The following is a 17,422-nucleotide window of genomic DNA, read 5'->3' as shown; positions in this document are numbered from 1 at the left end:
AACGGTTAGATATAAGAAAACATTTTCTTAACGAAAATCGTATGGTTTTTGACATATGTTCATGTAAGAAAAATTGCATTTTTATTCCGAAAACAACGATGTACATATATAATTGCCTTAACAAATACTCGTATCAACGCAAACTACTTATAATTAAAGATTGAAAAGAATTATCGGTTTCTCGAAACAGTTACGAAGAAACGAAATTTAACTTTAACTGGTGTAAGTGGACTGCGTTTAAATGGCTCGCGGCGCGAAGTCGGGAAAAACGGGGCACTTCTTTCGGTGGCGTCGGCCACTTCCTTTTGAGTCGGATTTACTAAGAGAAAACGGAACCGACCTAGTAGAACCAACTCCACAGTTCGCGTCGCATCACGTCTTTCCCAATTCTGTTTCATTCTGTTTAATATTGTTATTGCTCGGCAGAACTAAACAAGAAGATCAAGACCATTGATTCCTTCTATCTTTTCGGTTTAGAATCTCGATTATAATGCACGTAAAGGGGGATTAGTAAAACTTTAATTCCATCTACACTCTTTTAAGTCTCCACTCGCAACAACTTCTTTTTACTGGAACCTTATAATTGGTATCACTCGTAACAAAGGATTATCATTTGTTATGGGTAATACCAAACTAATACAAACATAAATGTTAACTTTTGTAACACATGCAATAATATGGTACTTTGAATATTTTAATCAAATTCAAGTATATTTATGTAATTCTGATGTACTTCAATAAATCTGTTTAAGTGATCTTTAATTATGAGTAAATTAAGATATATAAGCCATACGTTCAAAGAACATTTTTTATTCATCCGAATGAGTAAGTACATCCCCTGAAGTATGGACATGTATTTCTAAATCGTCCTGTATAGAGACGATTTTTCTCTCTTTACTACTTTTAACAATTTCAGTGATATCGATAAATATATTTTCAAAATCACCGTTCTTGAACGGAAAGATCAATTCAAACCACTGATATTTTACAAGGTCAATATTTTAGATTGTGACACCGATTTTCTCAAGATAAACTGTCTATTTTATATCTTAAAATTAAGGGAGAAAAATATTTTGTGACCTTAACATACCGCAACATAAGGGTATGTGAATACTTGATTTGTCCATCAGGACCGAAAAAGTTCAGATGAATCTGAATTTTCTAGTAGACCGATCGTTTTAGACAACTTGAATGTTCCGTGTAGCCCAATATATTCAGGTTGATTTGAAAAAGGCAAAAGAAATCAACAGTCAAGTAGAATTGGAATTCCTATATTATCTTACAAATCCAATGAAATTATTTCATGGTTATTTACTAATTTACGGTTAGGCATTTATACAATTAACGGTTATGCAAAGTCCAAATCAAAATATAAATTTAATAATATAAATATGAAACATAAAGTATTTCTTAAACATAAAGAGAGAAAACATTGATGTTTTTAGGTTCAGTAAACATGTTTTATTGTAGTCGTAAATTTTTGTGTAAAAAATATGATTGTTCAATACTCTGTGGTATTGTGTATTTCATCGTAGATGGTGCCACAAAACTTTTTCTAGTATTAGCTTATTTATTAACCCTATCGTTACGGTGTACAGATGCGCAAGTGTGCTTTTCATATAGAAGTGTGCCACGAGTGTCCATTTTGTAAATAATACACAACTGATTTTTACGAATATGGTCTAAGAGTGTCAGGTATTGAGAGCAGACTAAAGTCGGCGCTGGGATCGACGACACGTTACGTGTGCTGACTATAGTTGGCACGTCGGAACTGTGATCTAGAAATTCGTCGATGTTAGGAGTGAAAGGATTGAGCATATAAGTTTTGGATCAGTGTTAGTCCATAAGTCAATAGTTACAACCTTACCAATGCACATTATGCTTATAAAGATGTAAAACTTTGAATGGACATGAAAAAAAGTAAAATTTGTCAGTATACATAAATTGGTGGCGTCATCTAGTTATCAAAAGGAAACTAATTCTTTACAAACTTGGACGTTTTATCGATGATGGTACTATTAAAGGATTTAAAATTAGTTCGATTCGTTTACCACTAGATGGCTAGTATCATTGCATTGCTCAGTTTCTTTATAGATTATCAATCTAAGGATTAAACTATTATTTATTAAATACATTTCATTACGCTTCGAAAATGAATCCCGATACATGCATTTTAAATACGAGTGTCTATGAAATAAGAACAATATTCTACCATCAACTTTGCCACATTTAAAGTTCATAATAGGTCACCGATCTAAGGATTAAATTGTTATTTATTAAATATACAATCATTTTGTTTTAAGAATAGATTTTCGTGCATGTAACTTATGTGTATGTAACCTGAGTCGATATTAAGTGTTAATGACAATTATCTCATGATATTTAAAGTTTCTTATTATATCTAAATTACAGGTATTGAAATTCATTCTCAAAACACAATGACACATAATTAATAAATAATAGTTAGCAATCCCAAAGTATTCTAAATTTATAATAAGTTACCAATCAAGTAAATAAATTTTGATAAATATCGTATCTACAGTGTCATTTTGAGAATGAATTCTGATGTATGTAAACAATATTTGACATATTTTATTTAAATTACATACACGTAAGTGTATTAAAATGCAATGATACATAGTTAATAAATAATGATGTGTTCATTGGATTATTAACCTATTAGAAATCGTAACTAATGTATTTCAATCACGTGACAATTAAAAACTTGTCGAAAAGAAGGGAATACGTTTGATGTGTCGTATTCCCTTCAACGACAATTAAAGGACCTTTGTGGAGATATAAGAATTTCGTTGCGAAGGAGTTGGTGCTATTGTACTTGCGAGAATTGTCTACTCTTCAGAACCATCTGGTGATACGTTTGTGAGGCGTCACTTGAGTAGTGCTTCAGAACCGCCACGTTATGGCTTATCGCTTCGTAAGCGCTGTGATTGTGCCGTTAATGTTGCACTTATAGCGTATTGCACTCCATAGTTTCGGTGCATCAATTTGTATCCGCGACATAATGCAATAGCTGGTAGCGCGTAGAACGCGTTATAATAAGCTGTACGTCAAAAAACCTCAGAGAAATAATTCTCTTTACGCGACATCAGCGATAAAATAAGTAACGTCACTGTAAAGGTTAGATACGCTGAAAAATAACGTCCAGCTAAGAATCAAATGCAAGTGCGATAGAGAATAGTCGTCAACCTTACTTGCAGGCGATAAGAGCGAACGCAAAATGGATAATAGTAAAGTAGACGATGAAAATCAACGTAATGTTAATGACGGGGATTGGATATGCCCTGATTCTCAGTACGTAATTTCATAGTAACGTCTCGTAAAACTCATAGTTTTCTTTTCTATGTGAGACGAGATTTATATATTGTAATTGAATTTCGTACATTACAACACTACTTGTTGTTGACCCCGCTGTATCAATATAACAATTAGTTAGTAAATGATAATGACATTTAATTTGAGACCACATAACCAGATAGTGACATTATTAATATCATGATAAATTATTTAATATGTAATAACATTACTTTGATAACACTGTCAAATGTCAGATGAATAGATTTAATCGATGAGTAACATTGTTTGAGACTATCAATTCCATGTCTGCAACATTTCTTTAAATTAGACTTGTTTTTATTTTAATGCCTATAGTATTAAAGCTCACTTTGCATTTGAAACATAAAGTAAAAAACATTTCATTTAGGATAGAAAAGAAAATTTCTATACAAAGGGTTAAAGGGTTGTTGAAAATTCAAGATATTAAATTCATTAGAAAATTGTTCAATCATTACTATGCCAATTGTTATCCAAGATGGTACATTAAAAGTATTTGATCTTTCAGATGTGCCAATGTAAATTTTGCAAGACGAAACTCTTGTAATCGATGTGGAAAAGGTATATAACATTTGATATGGTAATGTATGAAACAGTTTTTTAATAATTTAGCTTAAAGTAACATTTTTTCAGTAATTGGTTATTATAATTTCATTGTTGTTTTGCTAGTAGTGAAATCAATTTGATATACATCTGTTAATAAAACATAATTTCATGCAGACAGAGGAGAATGCCCTAAGAAAAAAAAGTTAGGACAAGAAATTGGAAAAGCAGCTGCAGAGAAAAGTAGGGGATTGTTCAGGTATATATTACTTTTAATTTTTAATGCATCATATATTTTTATAGAATATTTACAAGTAATAAATAATATAAATTGATAGATAACAAGGCAAGTTAATGATCCTATGCTAAAGCTTTCTTAAATGTTTTAGTGCTGATGATTGGCAATGTAGCAAGTGTGGAAATGTAAACTGGGCTCGCAGACAACAATGCAACATGTGTAATGCACCAAAGTTTGGAGAAATTGAGGAACGTACAGGATATGGAGGAGGATATAATGACCGAGGAGTAGTTGAATATAAAGAAAGAAGAGACGATGATGACGAATATGACGAATTTGGACGTCGCAGAAAGAAGCGAAGACTCGAAAATCGATCGGATGATGATTCTAAAGACTCTAGGTATAGCAGTCCTCCGCGTAATAAATCTAAAGATGAAGATGAAAGGGATGCTGAGAACGAAGAAGACCGACATGAAGAAAATGTAATTTTAGTGTATACGCGTATGCTTACTTCTCCGACAAACATGCATTAAACCTCCTGACAAAAAAAAAATTAACTAAGCACATTCTAAATTTCAGGAAGAAGATGAAGAGGAGGACGATGACGAAGAAGATGGCGACTTATCCAAATACGATCTTAGCGAGTGGGACGATTTTGCATTAAAGAAAAAGTAAATTTTCACACGATTGATATTTTTTTAATAATTAGTATATTACACACTCTTAATTTTCAGTACAAATGGGAGCACTGCGTCTTCGGAAGAGCAATCAAGGTAATAGCGATAGTAAAGTAAAATGAAAGAACTATACAATTGTGGAGAAGTTTGCTGACATAGTTAATGATAATTTTTATTATTATTAAACAATTCGAAGAAGTATAAGTACTTAGTCGGTGAGAAAGTGTTAACAAATGTTTCTACACAATCGTAACGTTTTTACAGAGATAGAGACGACTGGCGCGACTCGGGAACATCCAGTCAATGAGATGCTTCGCAGAAGGAAAGGTTTGACTTGGGTTTCGGGTATAAAATTGATTGTGACAATGAATTGCAGTATCAATGAGATTGCTAAACAATACTTTTGCTTTGTGTCTTTAGAAAGTGTACTCTATCATATTTTATTATAGACCAGTAGATGTTAGATTATAATGGCATGGTTAAAGAGGAAGATATATAGATTTAGTAAACCCGAAGGGATTAAAGTATAATTGTTTGTTAAATGAATGGTTTTTTACAGGTGAGAAGAAATCCCAAGAGCGAAAATTGCTCGGCAAACTAAGAGATGTACACAACGCAACAAATTTAGTGATTTAGTGAGCACCTTTGGATAAAGTGATGGACAATATATGACTTATTGCAAAGGGAATCGATTAACAATAAGCTTTACATTTGTGATTGAAATCATAGCTTCGTTGACTCTGGATGGAGAGTGAAATGTAGGTTACCTATTTGCGCAATATCGTCCTAAATATTGCATAGTAATGCGGAAATTCGTAAAAGTATTTGGCGCAGGTAGAATTGTTTCGCTAGTAAAGTAAAAAAGGAACAGGAGAAAAAAAAAGATATGAAACCTGTAATTCTAATATAACTCTATGGACGATGTTACACGACTCGTTGTAAAAGCTGCATTACGAATTCGTAGAAGAAATCTTATTTCTAACTAATTCAAACGTATAAAGTCTCCGTGAAAGCTCTCTATCATTGCCACATCTTAAAACTTCTAATTACGTTATCACAAACGCACGACGCTCTCGTAGCCATACGTCACGATTCGCTTAATATTGCCTCAAGCTGCTTCGAAAAAAAATTTTTTTTCTCGTATGTTTATTTCTGTCGCCTCGATCACTTTCTCTCTTCTCTCTCTTCCATGCGTAACTCTAACAATTAAATAAACGTAATGTAGTATTAAAAGAATCATTCCCTAATGAATACAGATATGTATTTGATGTCTTCGGAATGAAGAGAAAAAGGATACATTTTCTTGCTTTGACTATCACAGATCCGAGTAAGCTGGAAGCAGCCTGCTTAATTGAAAATCCTGACATGAGATTATTTACCATGTCGAAGCCTGCGCTTGTTCAGTCAGGCGAAAAGTAAACGTATCAAAAAACTCCGATGCCCGCTCTCAGATACCGCTACGAAAACCCATTATCGATCAATTCTGATACTGACTTCTTGTAAATATCTTTATTTTTCATTTATAATAAAAATCATTCATCAACAACATAATTGTTCTTAGTCAATTACTCTTCTTTCTTCTTATTATCATAAACTACGTGGGGTCATGATTATGCACAGTTTGTTGGTCACAAGGGAACGGTGAGGGGGAGGTGAAGGGACGGGCGATACTGCAAGGAGTATGTTGCAACAGGTATATATAATATATATATAATATATATATATATATATAATATGTATATCGTATATATGTACAATTATGAATTTGAGCTTGCTTGACTGCGTTTTTTTTTTTTTTTTTTAAGTATTTAATGATAAAGAGGAAGGATGATGAATTATGTTCACCGGCGTATATCATTTTGCGTCACTCCTTCGAATACTTCGTTAATTCTCGCACAATTACTTTATCACGAGCAATTGTTCGAACAATAAAGGAAGAGGAGATACAATATATATCCGCCTTTACTTTTTCCTTACTTTTCGTTTTAATGATCCACGAGTCTCTAGCAACGTTTTTTTTTCGTTTAGTTACTACCGTATATTCCGATCGACGAAATAACGATTACTACGAAGAAACCAGATTTTACATCAGTATTTACACGATCGCGTAAATGTACCTTACACGACTTTTTTGTTTCGTAAAAGTTTCGAATTTACAGAGAATTCTGATACGAAAAACCGATACTCTTATAAGACGATTCGGAACAGGTTCGGAGACGCAAGACATTGAAGCGACTTAATGTCGTGATTCAATGAATTCAAGACGCTTATCGGTTATAACACGTACATAAACAACACCGTAAATAAAGAATTGAACGAGAAAAGCGTCTCGTTACACGCCAGTCGCGGTAACCATTACGGTAAAACGGTTACGTATAATTATTCTTGATAATTATCATCACATCAACATTAGAACCTTAACAAATTCGACATATCTCTGTCCTTTACAAGATCGCTTAATTTAATAATAAAGTGTACACTCTCCAGAAATATTCATGTTCTCATGATCGGATCAGGCTATGTCCCCGGTAAACGTAATCGTTGAAAGGACACCAAAAAGGCCACCACGATCGTAATCATCGCCGTTACGATATATATCTCTCTTTCTCTCGATCGAGCATATGTTTTATTTGGGCATGAAAAACTGCTGATGCGAATGCGAGTTTGGTGGTGGATGTAAATTAGGATGTGGTGGCCCACTACCCCTCGTACCGGTGGCGTAAAGTTGCTGTTGGAAGTTGTGGAATTGTTGAGCATAGTTTGGATCCGACATGCTAGGCCCACTACCGACGAACGGGCTGTTTTTGAAATTACTAGTAGCACCACCCATGCTCGGTGGTAGTGGTTGAGTCGCCTCGGGAGGAGGTCCTAATCCCATAGGACTACCTTTGCTGCCGGACACATACATGCCCGGGTTGGGTTGACTGGGAACTTGCGACACCATGTCAGGTGGGAAGACTTTATCTGGATCCATCGAACTGCCTGGAAAGACGCCTCCACCAACCATATGTTGCATTCGCATTAAATTAGGCTGAGGTCTCATGTTGCCGACGGGTCTCATCGAAGGATGTACACCAACCGACGTATTCATTGATTGTCCATCCATCCTCGGAGAGCCTCCCATGCCGGGAAGTCCACCACTCATGGTTGATGGCATGCCACTATGCGGGCCCATACTATTTGGTACACAACCGTTCGGGAAGTACTGAAGATTTACAGAGGGTGTGCCCATCTTTGATTCTAAATTAGACAAGGGATTCGTGAATCGATGAAGGAAGTCCAAACTTGGCGGTCCTCTAGGTGTGTGACCAACGTTGGGCCTTGCCGGTAAATATTGTATCGTGTTCGGGGCACTAGGTTTCACTTGAACGTTCGCCCCATTGTAAGGACTAGGACCAGTTAGGTGTCCTGTCATTAATCTTGGCGATGGTGCATGAGGATCGCCACCCGGATACGCACCACCTGCATTACCCGAATGGCCACTCATCATACCATGACCCATGATAGGATGCCCCATTTTACTAGGTACACCAGGACTTCCTGTGTGCGAAGTCGTAGGACTGTAACTGGTTGGTGGTCCCGCAAGACCCATACACATTCCTCCTACTTCGCCTGGTTCGCTGGTTGGACCACCCATGTGACAACTTCCATTCATTTCGCTGCCCATTTGCATCATATGCATGCCGTGTGGGTTTCCAAATTGCATCATTCCGGTGTTGCCAGAATGTATAGGTCCTTCGTTACCCAATGAATTACTAGCTGCCGTATTAGTGAGTTGTTGACTCATTTGAGCCAAGGAAGTTATAGGATCAAAGTGATTTGTACTCATGGCGGTTAAACTGCCGAGTCGCCCTCCGATATTGTTGGGATTAAGAGGCACATTGTCTGAAGGTTGACTCACGTTTATAGATGGTCTACCGCAAGGGAAGGAGGCGCCTGGTCCTCCCCCTAACGGAGGTACTACCGTTGGATTTCCTGAATTATTTGAATTCACTACCGTTGACTGTTGTTGCGATTGCTGCTGCTGTTGCTGCTGCTGTTGCTGCTGCTGCTGCTGCTGCTGCTGCTGCTGTTGCTGCTGTTGCTGCTGTTGCTGCTGTTGCTGCTGTTGCTGCTGTTGCTGCTGTTGCTGCTGTTGCTGCTGTTGCTGAGATTGCGTTTGCTGCTGTTGAGTATCTTTTATCGATGGTGGAGATGTGTCAGGTTTTGTAGTAGGTGATGCTGGTATTGTTCTTGGAGGGCCCATACTGTCCGGCATGTTTGTATTATGCGGTGCAGGACTACTTTGTGCACTTGCACTTGATTTATTTCCAGGTTTTCCAGGATCAACCGGAGTATGCGGAGCACCGTTACCGGGTGTATGCGGAGTATGAGGAGTATGCGGACTGTGCAAAGAACCTGTGAAGCCACGGTTCATGCTATCCATTTGAACTGGGCTTGCACCCTCAGATCTAGCAGGAAACTGATTACTGCTGTCCAAACTTCCTGACAAAATTCTGTTGGGTATCTCAGTGTTGCTGCCCGTGTTTCTAAACATACCAGATGAGGTACAATTAAATACCAACATTCGATTAAATAATTGCTGATAAAAAAGAATTGGTTTTGGATAATAAAACAAATCTATGTACTTACGTAGACAAATTGCCATCCTTGAGACTTGTATTTGGTTGTTTTTGTATAGTCAATTCCTGACCCTCAAATGTGTTGAGATATTGAATCTGTTGAGGACTTGGAACTGGCATCAGGTTGGCTTCCTTAACACCTGCTGCATTCACTGCTCCAGCATGTTGCTGCTTTTGCTGGGCTAAGGATTGCAGCGTGCGGCAAAACATACCATCCACTATGTTGTAACATATAACACGATCAATTCACCGCATAATGTTTAAGCAGTGAACTTTTAAAATATTCTATATAATATTATAATAACCATTGTTACTTAGTTCTTGTATTAAGATCCTTTGAGTGCAATTTAACGTAAAATATTATCCAATGTATGAAACAGCACTTAAACAGTAATTCAGCTAATTGTATCAATAAAATAATTGCTTTATCGTACAACTTACCGTTTGGTGGTTGACTGGCAGGGAAGTCTAAAGAAGAATCTTTCTGAGCAGTCGTTCCACTGGGACTAAGTGTTGAGATGTGTGAATGAGAAACCGGCGTGCCTGGATTGCTGTGGTTTAGTCTTGTTGTAGATACGGCTGTTGCATTTCCAACTGTTGGATTTGGAGAATCTTGACTGGTTGGACTTTGTCCTGGTAAATGGCTCGTTCTCTGATTGCTAAGTTGAAACTGTCTGTTGCAGTCTGCAGGTGAATTTAATGCTGAACTTGCACGAGGCGATGGTAACGACAAATTACTAGTTGGATTATTGGGTGAGGATGGATTTGGACTTTGTATTGCAATTGGCACACTCGCAGATCGGGTTGTTTGATGATATGGAGGCGGTGGTCCTTGACTACGTGGAACTCCAACCATGCCAGCGCCACGTAACGGAACACCAGCACCAGGACTTCCTACACTGGCCTGTAATACAAATAAAAATTAGATTAACATTACAATTATTACGCAACTACATTCCTAATTCAAAACATTATTGAAGCTTCTAATATTTTCTAATTATATTCTTATCATTCTTTTCAAGCATTATCTTCTATATTATTTTACCTTGTTTTTTCCATCCAGAAACTGATGCTGTAATTTATGCCAATCCATGGTTGGAGGGCACTGAGTTGGTACAACTGAAGGAACATTTGTTGGAGGGCACGATGATACCGCTGTTCCTTGTGTTGCATCTAATGCGTTAGTAGATTCTTCTTTATGTTCAGGAAATAACATCATTTGCATTTTCCTTATGGTTGCTAATTGAACTTCTCTATGTTGCCTTTGTTGCGGAGTTAAATTTTCATCTGGAACTTTAACACCTTGCAGTGATGGTTGTAAACTGCCTGGACCTGGGCTAGTGGTACCTCCTAATAAATTGGGACTATGACCCATTGCAGTACTACTAGGAGGTTGTGGATTTGCTGTAATAAAAAATATATTTCAATAATGTAAAGTAAATAAAAACAAGTACATGCAAAAGAAATAAAAGTGTACAAACTGTATTTAAATATTAGCTATATAACTTTCACTTCTCAGCTACAGTATTAAATGTGAATGTAAATAATTATTACCTGAATTACCAGGTGAGCTTGGTACAAGGCAAGGCACGTCTATATTTGCATCATCCAAAGATGGTTCAGAATTACCAAGAGAATTACCACCATTTAAATTTCTTAAATTGGGTTGTTCATTCCAGAATGGCGGAGCATTTGGATCAAGGGCTGGCAGATCAGGAGGTTGTTCATTTGGAAAGGTATTATTTGTACCTCCTTGATGACCTTTCTGTTTCATCATTGCAAGATTGTTTAACCATTGCGCGGGATTCTGACGAAACTGGTTTACTTTATTCGGATGTTTCTAGAATGATAATATTATAATATTACATCAACTCTTCCATGACAATGATTGGGTTAGCAATGACCCATTCTGAAGTGGTAACATACGTGAATGTCTTCAATTGAGTAACTACCATTTAGCGATAACGACGCGATTATATCACAATTCATTCAGAAATATAGTATTTTTTATACCATTGCTGGTACTCAACAATTGGAACATGTTTAGTTTCTTGCTACATATACATACCTCTGAACAAACTATGTATTTCACACACAAGTCAATGTAGAAGAAAGAGTTGTAGCAAACAGTTAAAAGTATCTCAGTGTGTTATTTGTAGTAAAAAGTTATACGAAAAAAGTTTTTTATTTTATATTATACATTTTTATAGTTTTTTATACATTTATTTTTATAAATTTTTATACAATTATTTTAGTACAAAATGCAACAACTGCAATAATTATATTTTTAATAACCATTGTATATGTGAAAGAACAGTTTTATGTATTAGATGTAAAGAAAGTTAATAAATATTATTTATTACCAATAGAAATAATAAAACATTTTCTTATCCTTACTACTTTTTATTATAGTAATAATAATAATAATAATAAAATAAATAAATCAATGGAATGAAAGCTCCTATAAGTATATGTTCCAGCAGGACATTGGATTTGTATGTATAGGACCTAATAAAAATCATGCAAGAGCTGACCATTGGTCATTATGGCCCTTCATACGAGGATTAATAAATGCAACCGCAATAAAAACTTTGTCTACAACTTCTGTACATACCTCTAAATACTTTTTAGTGCCTGGCTGTGCACAATGATAAGCAATAATCGATGGATATTGCCCTTGCAACACTGCATCTGCACCTTTGTTCGCTAATGTTGTAGAAAATACAAAAATCTGACTTTGTTGTTGCATATATTGAGCTTCACCACTTCCTGTACTAGTTCCCATTTGTTTCCCAAGAACATTACTAACTAGTGGCTGAATTCCATCCGCATTGATTACATTGCCACTACAATCTATAAGGAAACAAATAACATAAATAATTGTATAAGAATTCCCAAAAGTAAATTAACTAAAGAATATAATTGTTGAAATATAACTTATTTTATAAAATAAATTTATTCATACCAGGTAAATCATCCGTGGGATTGTTGTGATCCCCTTCTTGCTTCACAGAATTCAAAATTGGCTGATTTGTGTTATTATTTTGATTTTCTCCTGGCAGTGTACCTTCTCCATTAGAAGGATCCAAACAAGGATCCCTCGGACACTCTGTTGTATCCTCTCCAGTTGTATCATCATTATTACCTCCGGTACCTTCTTCCTTGATCTTCACTGGATCCGTGTCAGGCTCCTCTTTGACAACAGTGGTAGGTACGCAACTTGGTTCACTGGGCTTCTTTTCTGTTTTCATGTTTGAAGCTTCTTAAAGGATTATCCTGTCAGACCTTGGTCAGCTGTATAAAAATCAGACGCATGGCCACTATCGTCCGCAGCGTGCGGAGTAACGATGCATATGAATCGTTGAGGTTAACAACGAAATATCGTTGACCGGTACCGTGTGAGAACGTGTCCTTAAAGAACGGTGCACAATACCGTTCTCGTGGAAGGCATGTCCGTAGATTTGTTATTTTTCCGATGGTAAATGTTCTGGTGACCGTCGGTTCCGCACGTTTTCAGTCATTTAATCGGGCCAACCGCGGAATCGGATTCCAACGCATGGAGGAATCTCGGTTGTCAGCGGGCGACTGATACAGGAACACGATAGCAAGACCAATACCACGAAGGTATCGGGAACGATGAAAATATTCTAAATGTCAGCCCCGTCTCCGCGGCGAGTACATAGCGCGCCTCCGGTTCTAATCTCGCACGGAACACCACGTTGTAACCGCGTAAGACGTATCCAAAACATAGAACGGGGGCCAATGCACGCTGCACTCAAATTTCCTTGCCATTCGCGAGCATTGTTCTCCAACTTTATTTGTCACTTCATGGTCGCTTTGATTATTTATTTCTTTTACGCACGGCTGCCAACCGCCCGTCGAAAGTTAGACATCGTTTTAACGCGCCTCGAGACAACAAGGAAGCGTTCATATGACTTTCCGCGATGCAGAGAAAGATGGAAAGAAGAGCGCACCCAGGCGTACTTGACTCGTTCCCTTACACTCGATCGCCCGCAGGGTTACTATTTTGGTCTTTCTTTGCTTGTATTTTCACCATTCTTTCGCACCTTTATCGTGAGTATCCACATACCAAGCGCATACCTTTGTCCGTTCCCTTGGCAAAGCGGACTTATATTCCACAGAGATATCTCCCTAGACAGGGGCCGCGCATTTATTTTACACAGAATCAAAACTCTGTGAAATTAAATTTGGAATAAGCGAGGGCAGGGACGAATCGTGCGACAGCAGTGCCTGGGTTCTTTTAACTTTCGTTACTTTTTACCTACGCGGGGAACGGTACGGTTTCCGTATATGGTTATACTTTCAAGGCGGTATTTTTAAAATCGAAAACGACGACGCCGGAGAAAAAAATAAACGTTTGGTCAAGAGATGCAAAAGGCGTGTGTACGTAATAACTTTCTCGTGCATAACGTTTAAATTACGTGAAAATAATAGACGTATTGTGGGCGTTGGTTGAAAGAATATGATATGAAGAAAGAAGCTTAAATTCTCGTGATCTATTATAAGTTATAATTGTATTATCTATCTCGTGTGACTGAAATAAAAATTCTTTGCTCCGCGTATTTGAAATGCGTGTTTTATGTATTATTTAAAGACCGAATGTTATATATGTCTTCAAACAAAACATTATTAACGTTAGTTGATCGATCTCTAAACACCGTAAAAGTTTGAAAATTATAATTATAATAAATCAGAACTTATGATCGCGATGTATTAATAAATCGTAGCTATTTAAATGTAATAAAGAAAACGATAGGTAAATATATCATGAGAAAGTATGTATTTTCTCATTGGTACATTTGAAGATTCGCGATTAAACGGTTGTTTAAAACCAGTATTTATTAATTTATTATATCGCTTAATTTAATACACTGAAGTAGATATAGGTATATTATGCAAGTTGCAATTATGACAAATATAACCTATGATATTTTATTTATTGATTAGGCATACTCTGCATAATAAAAGTAAAAGACATTTATAACATGGTAAAAAATTTATAACGTTTATATTGTAGAAAAATTTCTTACATAAATGTTTGATATGTTACAGATTAAAATAAGCTTGTTGAAAAATGTCACAGTTGGAGTTAGATCCTCAATTTATGCAAGGTTTACACCTTTTACATTCCACTAATAAAGACTCTGCGGAACAATTACGAGCACTTTTAGATGAAGCTATTAAACAAAAATATGGACCATCTAAAATGTTATCAAATGTATTACATAAAAAGGTAATCAGAGAGTATCTAATAAAACTTATCGCAGTACACAGGGTTACCAAGAAAAAGTACTTGAATTGAAGCAATTTATATTAATTAAAGATATTATACTTACAGAGTTAGTTCTGATATCAGGGCACTCGTGAAGCATAGGAGATTTCGTTCACGTAAAAAGATATCCAGTACTTGCTCCCTCTGTATGCACCATCATTATCATATACTTCCTATACTTGTATTTCTTCAGTATTCTGTTTTTCAGTACATGATGGAGGAACCAGTGCTAAGTGATCATAGCAGCAGCAGCAGCAGTAAAAAAAGTAAAAGCTCTGGATCGTCTTCTAAACATTCGAGCAAATCGAGTAAAAACAGTTCTCCTGTAAATCTACCAACACGCGACACACCACCTGATATTATACAGACTGATAATACATTAGCCTTAGAAATATTAGAGGATGATCTCACATGTGTTATTTGCAAAGGAATGGATGTTGGTGCAAGGAACAGACTTGTAGAATGTTTAGAATGCCATTCTTTATATCATCAAGAATGTCATGTTCCCCATATTTTAGACTCACAAATAGATGTTCCAGGATTGGTGTGGTATTGCTCGAATTGTTCAAAGTCTCAGGTGTGTGTATTCACTCACATTACAATTTATGGCTTCTTTGTATTATTTTTCTTGTTTCTATTAAAAAGTCTTTAAAAAATGAATATTACTTTACAGCCAAAGGCAATTACTGTAATTTACATTTCCTTTTATTTAAAGGTCTCAAAAGAAAGGAGTTCACCAAAAACAGTGATAGAAAGTAAACCCAAAGAACAGAAAAAGTCGAACACAAGTAAATTCAATATTAGCATTGAACACTATTATCTTATATATGTAGGGCACAAATGTATTTGATTTTCTTGGAATAATTATTATATTTTTAAATAGGTGGTGGAAACAAGGTTACACCAAATATTCATATTATAAGTGCAGACAGAAGATTAAAAGATATGATGAAGAAAGCAAAGCAAGACAAACGAAGTACAAATATTGCACCAAGTTCAAAAAATTCTTCGTCCAGTTCACCAGCATTGTCTTCAACAAAATCTCAGGAAAAGTCACTATTATATAAAATTAAGTCAGGCATAGAATGAGATTTTCAATTATATGAATGTTGACAATATTTTATAACATAGAAGAAATTTAAACGAATTTTATAATACCAACTTTATGAGATGATAAGTAATTAAAGAACATAGTCATAATTATAATTAATGTTGAGTACTGATAGCGATGAAAAAAACTATACTGTTTTATGCCAAAGAGCGTATAAGTGGTCTTTAAACATGTAATATCAATTTTGTATCAAACTGCACAGAATCAGTATTCAGAAGTACTCAGTTGTATGTGAAGCTTACAAATTTTATATTTTACATTGTTTTAATTAAATTTGCTACAAAAAATGTAAAACCACATGATGTAATTTGTTATTATAACTTTTAACTGAAAAATATAATTTTTGGTACAAATGTAAGTTCATTTAAATACAAATATAGATTATTATTGAAGTGTATGTCCAACTAAACCTCCGACTAAAATAGAATTACACGAAAGAAAACTTTCCTGAGGATTGTATACGGTTATAGGTATTTTAAGAAGAAATATCACAATTTTCAGATTCATTTATAATACCAATATATTTTTGCAATTTTCCAAATGCTTATTTGTTTGTCCCTACGTCCCATTGAAAATTTGGCAAGAGTCATTTCGTTCTCGAGTGTTACTTAAAACCTACTTATATGCGAGATGGGGGGTTGAATACTATTTACACAGGGCTTTTCAGGGTTGCATTCTGCACACATACACACATCTATAGACTTGCATTCGTACAGCACACGTAAAGCAGTATCGCACACATTTTGCATTCGTCGTTGACGTATAGTCAGTGGAAAAGATATAGTGAACATGTAAGTTAAATAAGATGTGACAATAGGAATATGGAAAATACAAGATTTTAAATACGATTTTATCGTAAAATTTGGAGTGGTGCGTCTTATGCGTTCATTACGTTATTATACATGGTGTGCACTAAAAATAGAAAAAAACATCTTTATGGTTTTACGCATAAAAGCATCAAATGAACATACCACTTGAGTACGTTTTGCATAGTTCACTGTATCTCCACAACAGACCATACATACACATTACGTGTAGGCTACATAATGAGAAAAAGATACATTCGAAATTTATAGGAATGAAGACGCGCCCGTTTTACATTTTTCATACACGTGGTTCTCGGCGACGAATACGCTCGAGTCTATTCTTTCAGGGAAAGAATCATCCCCCCATCATTTCCGAAGCTTAACAAAGAATAATTTTAATTCGACATGACGTTCGGATTTGTCTATACTACGAAGCATGACGTACTAATCGACTCGTAAACCGCTGAACATTCCTCAGTTTAATTACAATACAATACATACGTTGAATGCGGAATTGACAAGCTTTTCAGATGGATGGAGTCAACTGTCGAGCGTGTACGAAATATCGGAAAATTCTGCTGCACCGCAAATTTTCGTTACATATCATAAACCAAAATATTGACAATTATATTTTCAGAATTAATTGTATCGTAAATTCTTAAGTTTTAAATGTACAGAGCCATTCACTAAAAACTATCATCGAATTAACATCTTATTTGTAGAAAAAGAAAAACAAATTTACTGATCCATCGCATTATGACCTTCAAGTGATTTCAATCCT

The 17,422-nt window shown here is 35.7% G+C and overlaps 3 protein-coding genes and 2 long non-coding RNA genes across 18 annotated transcripts; 3 read left to right on the top strand and 2 right to left on the bottom strand.

Annotated features, from left to right (window-relative positions):
* Positions 1 to 1,220: 1,220 nt before the first annotated feature.
* Positions 1,221 to 2,283, bottom strand: LOC143145760 (uncharacterized). Its single transcript, XR_012991761.1, has 2 exons — positions 1,868 to 2,283; positions 1,221 to 1,778 (listed from the first exon to the last, which is right to left on the bottom strand). It is a non-coding gene; the product is annotated as an uncharacterized LOC143145760 (long non-coding RNA).
* A 402-nt stretch (positions 2,284 to 2,685) lies between these two features.
* On the top strand, positions 2,686 to 6,493 carry LOC143145734 (zinc finger Ran-binding domain-containing protein 2). Of its 7 annotated transcripts, none has more exons than XM_076309427.1 (8): positions 2,691 to 3,312; positions 3,860 to 3,912; positions 4,072 to 4,153; positions 4,284 to 4,614; positions 4,712 to 4,803; positions 4,867 to 4,905; positions 5,074 to 5,154; positions 5,369 to 6,486. In XM_076309427.1, exons 1-7 carry the CDS (start codon positions 3,239 to 3,241, stop codon positions 5,114 to 5,116), a joined length of 714 nt encoding a protein of 237 aa, XP_076165542.1. In that variant the 5' UTR covers positions 2,691 to 3,238; the 3' UTR covers positions 5,117 to 5,154; positions 5,369 to 6,486. The 7 variants fall into 7 exon arrangements, 5 of the variants coding, with proteins under 5 accessions (XP_076165559.1, XP_076165568.1, XP_076165542.1 ...); XR_012991759.1 differs by having other exon boundaries at positions 2,692 to 3,312; positions 5,074 to 5,567; positions 6,066 to 6,492; XR_012991760.1 differs by having other exon boundaries at positions 2,692 to 3,312; positions 5,074 to 5,567; positions 6,131 to 6,490.
* On the bottom strand, positions 4,205 to 13,622 carry Lgs (BCL9 domain-containing protein legless). Of its 2 annotated transcripts, none has more exons than XM_076309141.1 (7): positions 12,397 to 13,622; positions 12,046 to 12,284; positions 10,986 to 11,271; positions 10,477 to 10,835; positions 9,873 to 10,335; positions 9,442 to 9,613; positions 4,205 to 9,338 (listed from the first exon to the last, which is right to left on the bottom strand). In XM_076309141.1, the coding sequence occupies exons 1-7, from the start codon at positions 12,680 to 12,682 to the stop codon at positions 7,436 to 7,438; spliced, it is 3,708 nt and encodes a 1,235-aa protein (XP_076165256.1). In that variant the 5' UTR covers positions 12,683 to 13,622; the 3' UTR covers positions 4,205 to 7,435. The 2 variants fall into 2 exon arrangements, with proteins under 2 accessions (XP_076165256.1, XP_076165248.1); XM_076309133.1 differs by having other exon boundaries at positions 4,206 to 9,338; positions 9,442 to 9,649; positions 12,397 to 13,620.
* Positions 9,370 to 11,593, top strand: LOC143145765 (uncharacterized). Its single transcript, XR_012991762.1, has 3 exons — positions 9,370 to 10,337; positions 10,495 to 10,611; positions 10,741 to 11,593. It is a non-coding gene; the product is annotated as an uncharacterized LOC143145765 (long non-coding RNA).
* LOC143145706 (integrator complex subunit 12) lies at positions 13,309 to 16,304 on the top strand. Of its 7 annotated transcripts, none has more exons than XM_076309350.1 (5): positions 13,309 to 13,505; positions 14,505 to 14,685; positions 14,933 to 15,301; positions 15,440 to 15,512; positions 15,608 to 16,300. In XM_076309350.1, exons 2-5 carry the CDS (start codon positions 14,527 to 14,529, stop codon positions 15,811 to 15,813), a joined length of 807 nt encoding a protein of 268 aa, XP_076165465.1. In that variant the 5' UTR covers positions 13,309 to 13,505; positions 14,505 to 14,526; the 3' UTR covers positions 15,814 to 16,300. The 7 variants fall into 7 exon arrangements, with proteins under 7 accessions (XP_076165465.1, XP_076165483.1, XP_076165512.1 ...); XM_076309368.1 differs by lacking the exon at positions 13,309 to 13,505 and adding an exon at positions 13,521 to 13,835 and having other exon boundaries at positions 15,608 to 16,302; XM_076309397.1 differs by lacking the exon at positions 13,309 to 13,505 and adding an exon at positions 13,863 to 14,086 and having other exon boundaries at positions 15,608 to 16,302.
* Positions 16,305 to 17,422: the final 1,118 nt, after the last annotated feature.

The sequence above is a fragment of the Ptiloglossa arizonensis genome, chromosome 1 (genome assembly GCF_051014685.1).
Source record: "Ptiloglossa arizonensis isolate GNS036 chromosome 1, iyPtiAriz1_principal, whole genome shotgun sequence".
Classification (NCBI taxonomy): Eukaryota; Metazoa; Arthropoda; class Insecta; order Hymenoptera; family Colletidae; genus Ptiloglossa; species Ptiloglossa arizonensis.
The sequence above is the reverse complement of the archived record's forward strand: the minus strand, read 5'-3'. Positions and strand labels throughout refer to the sequence as shown.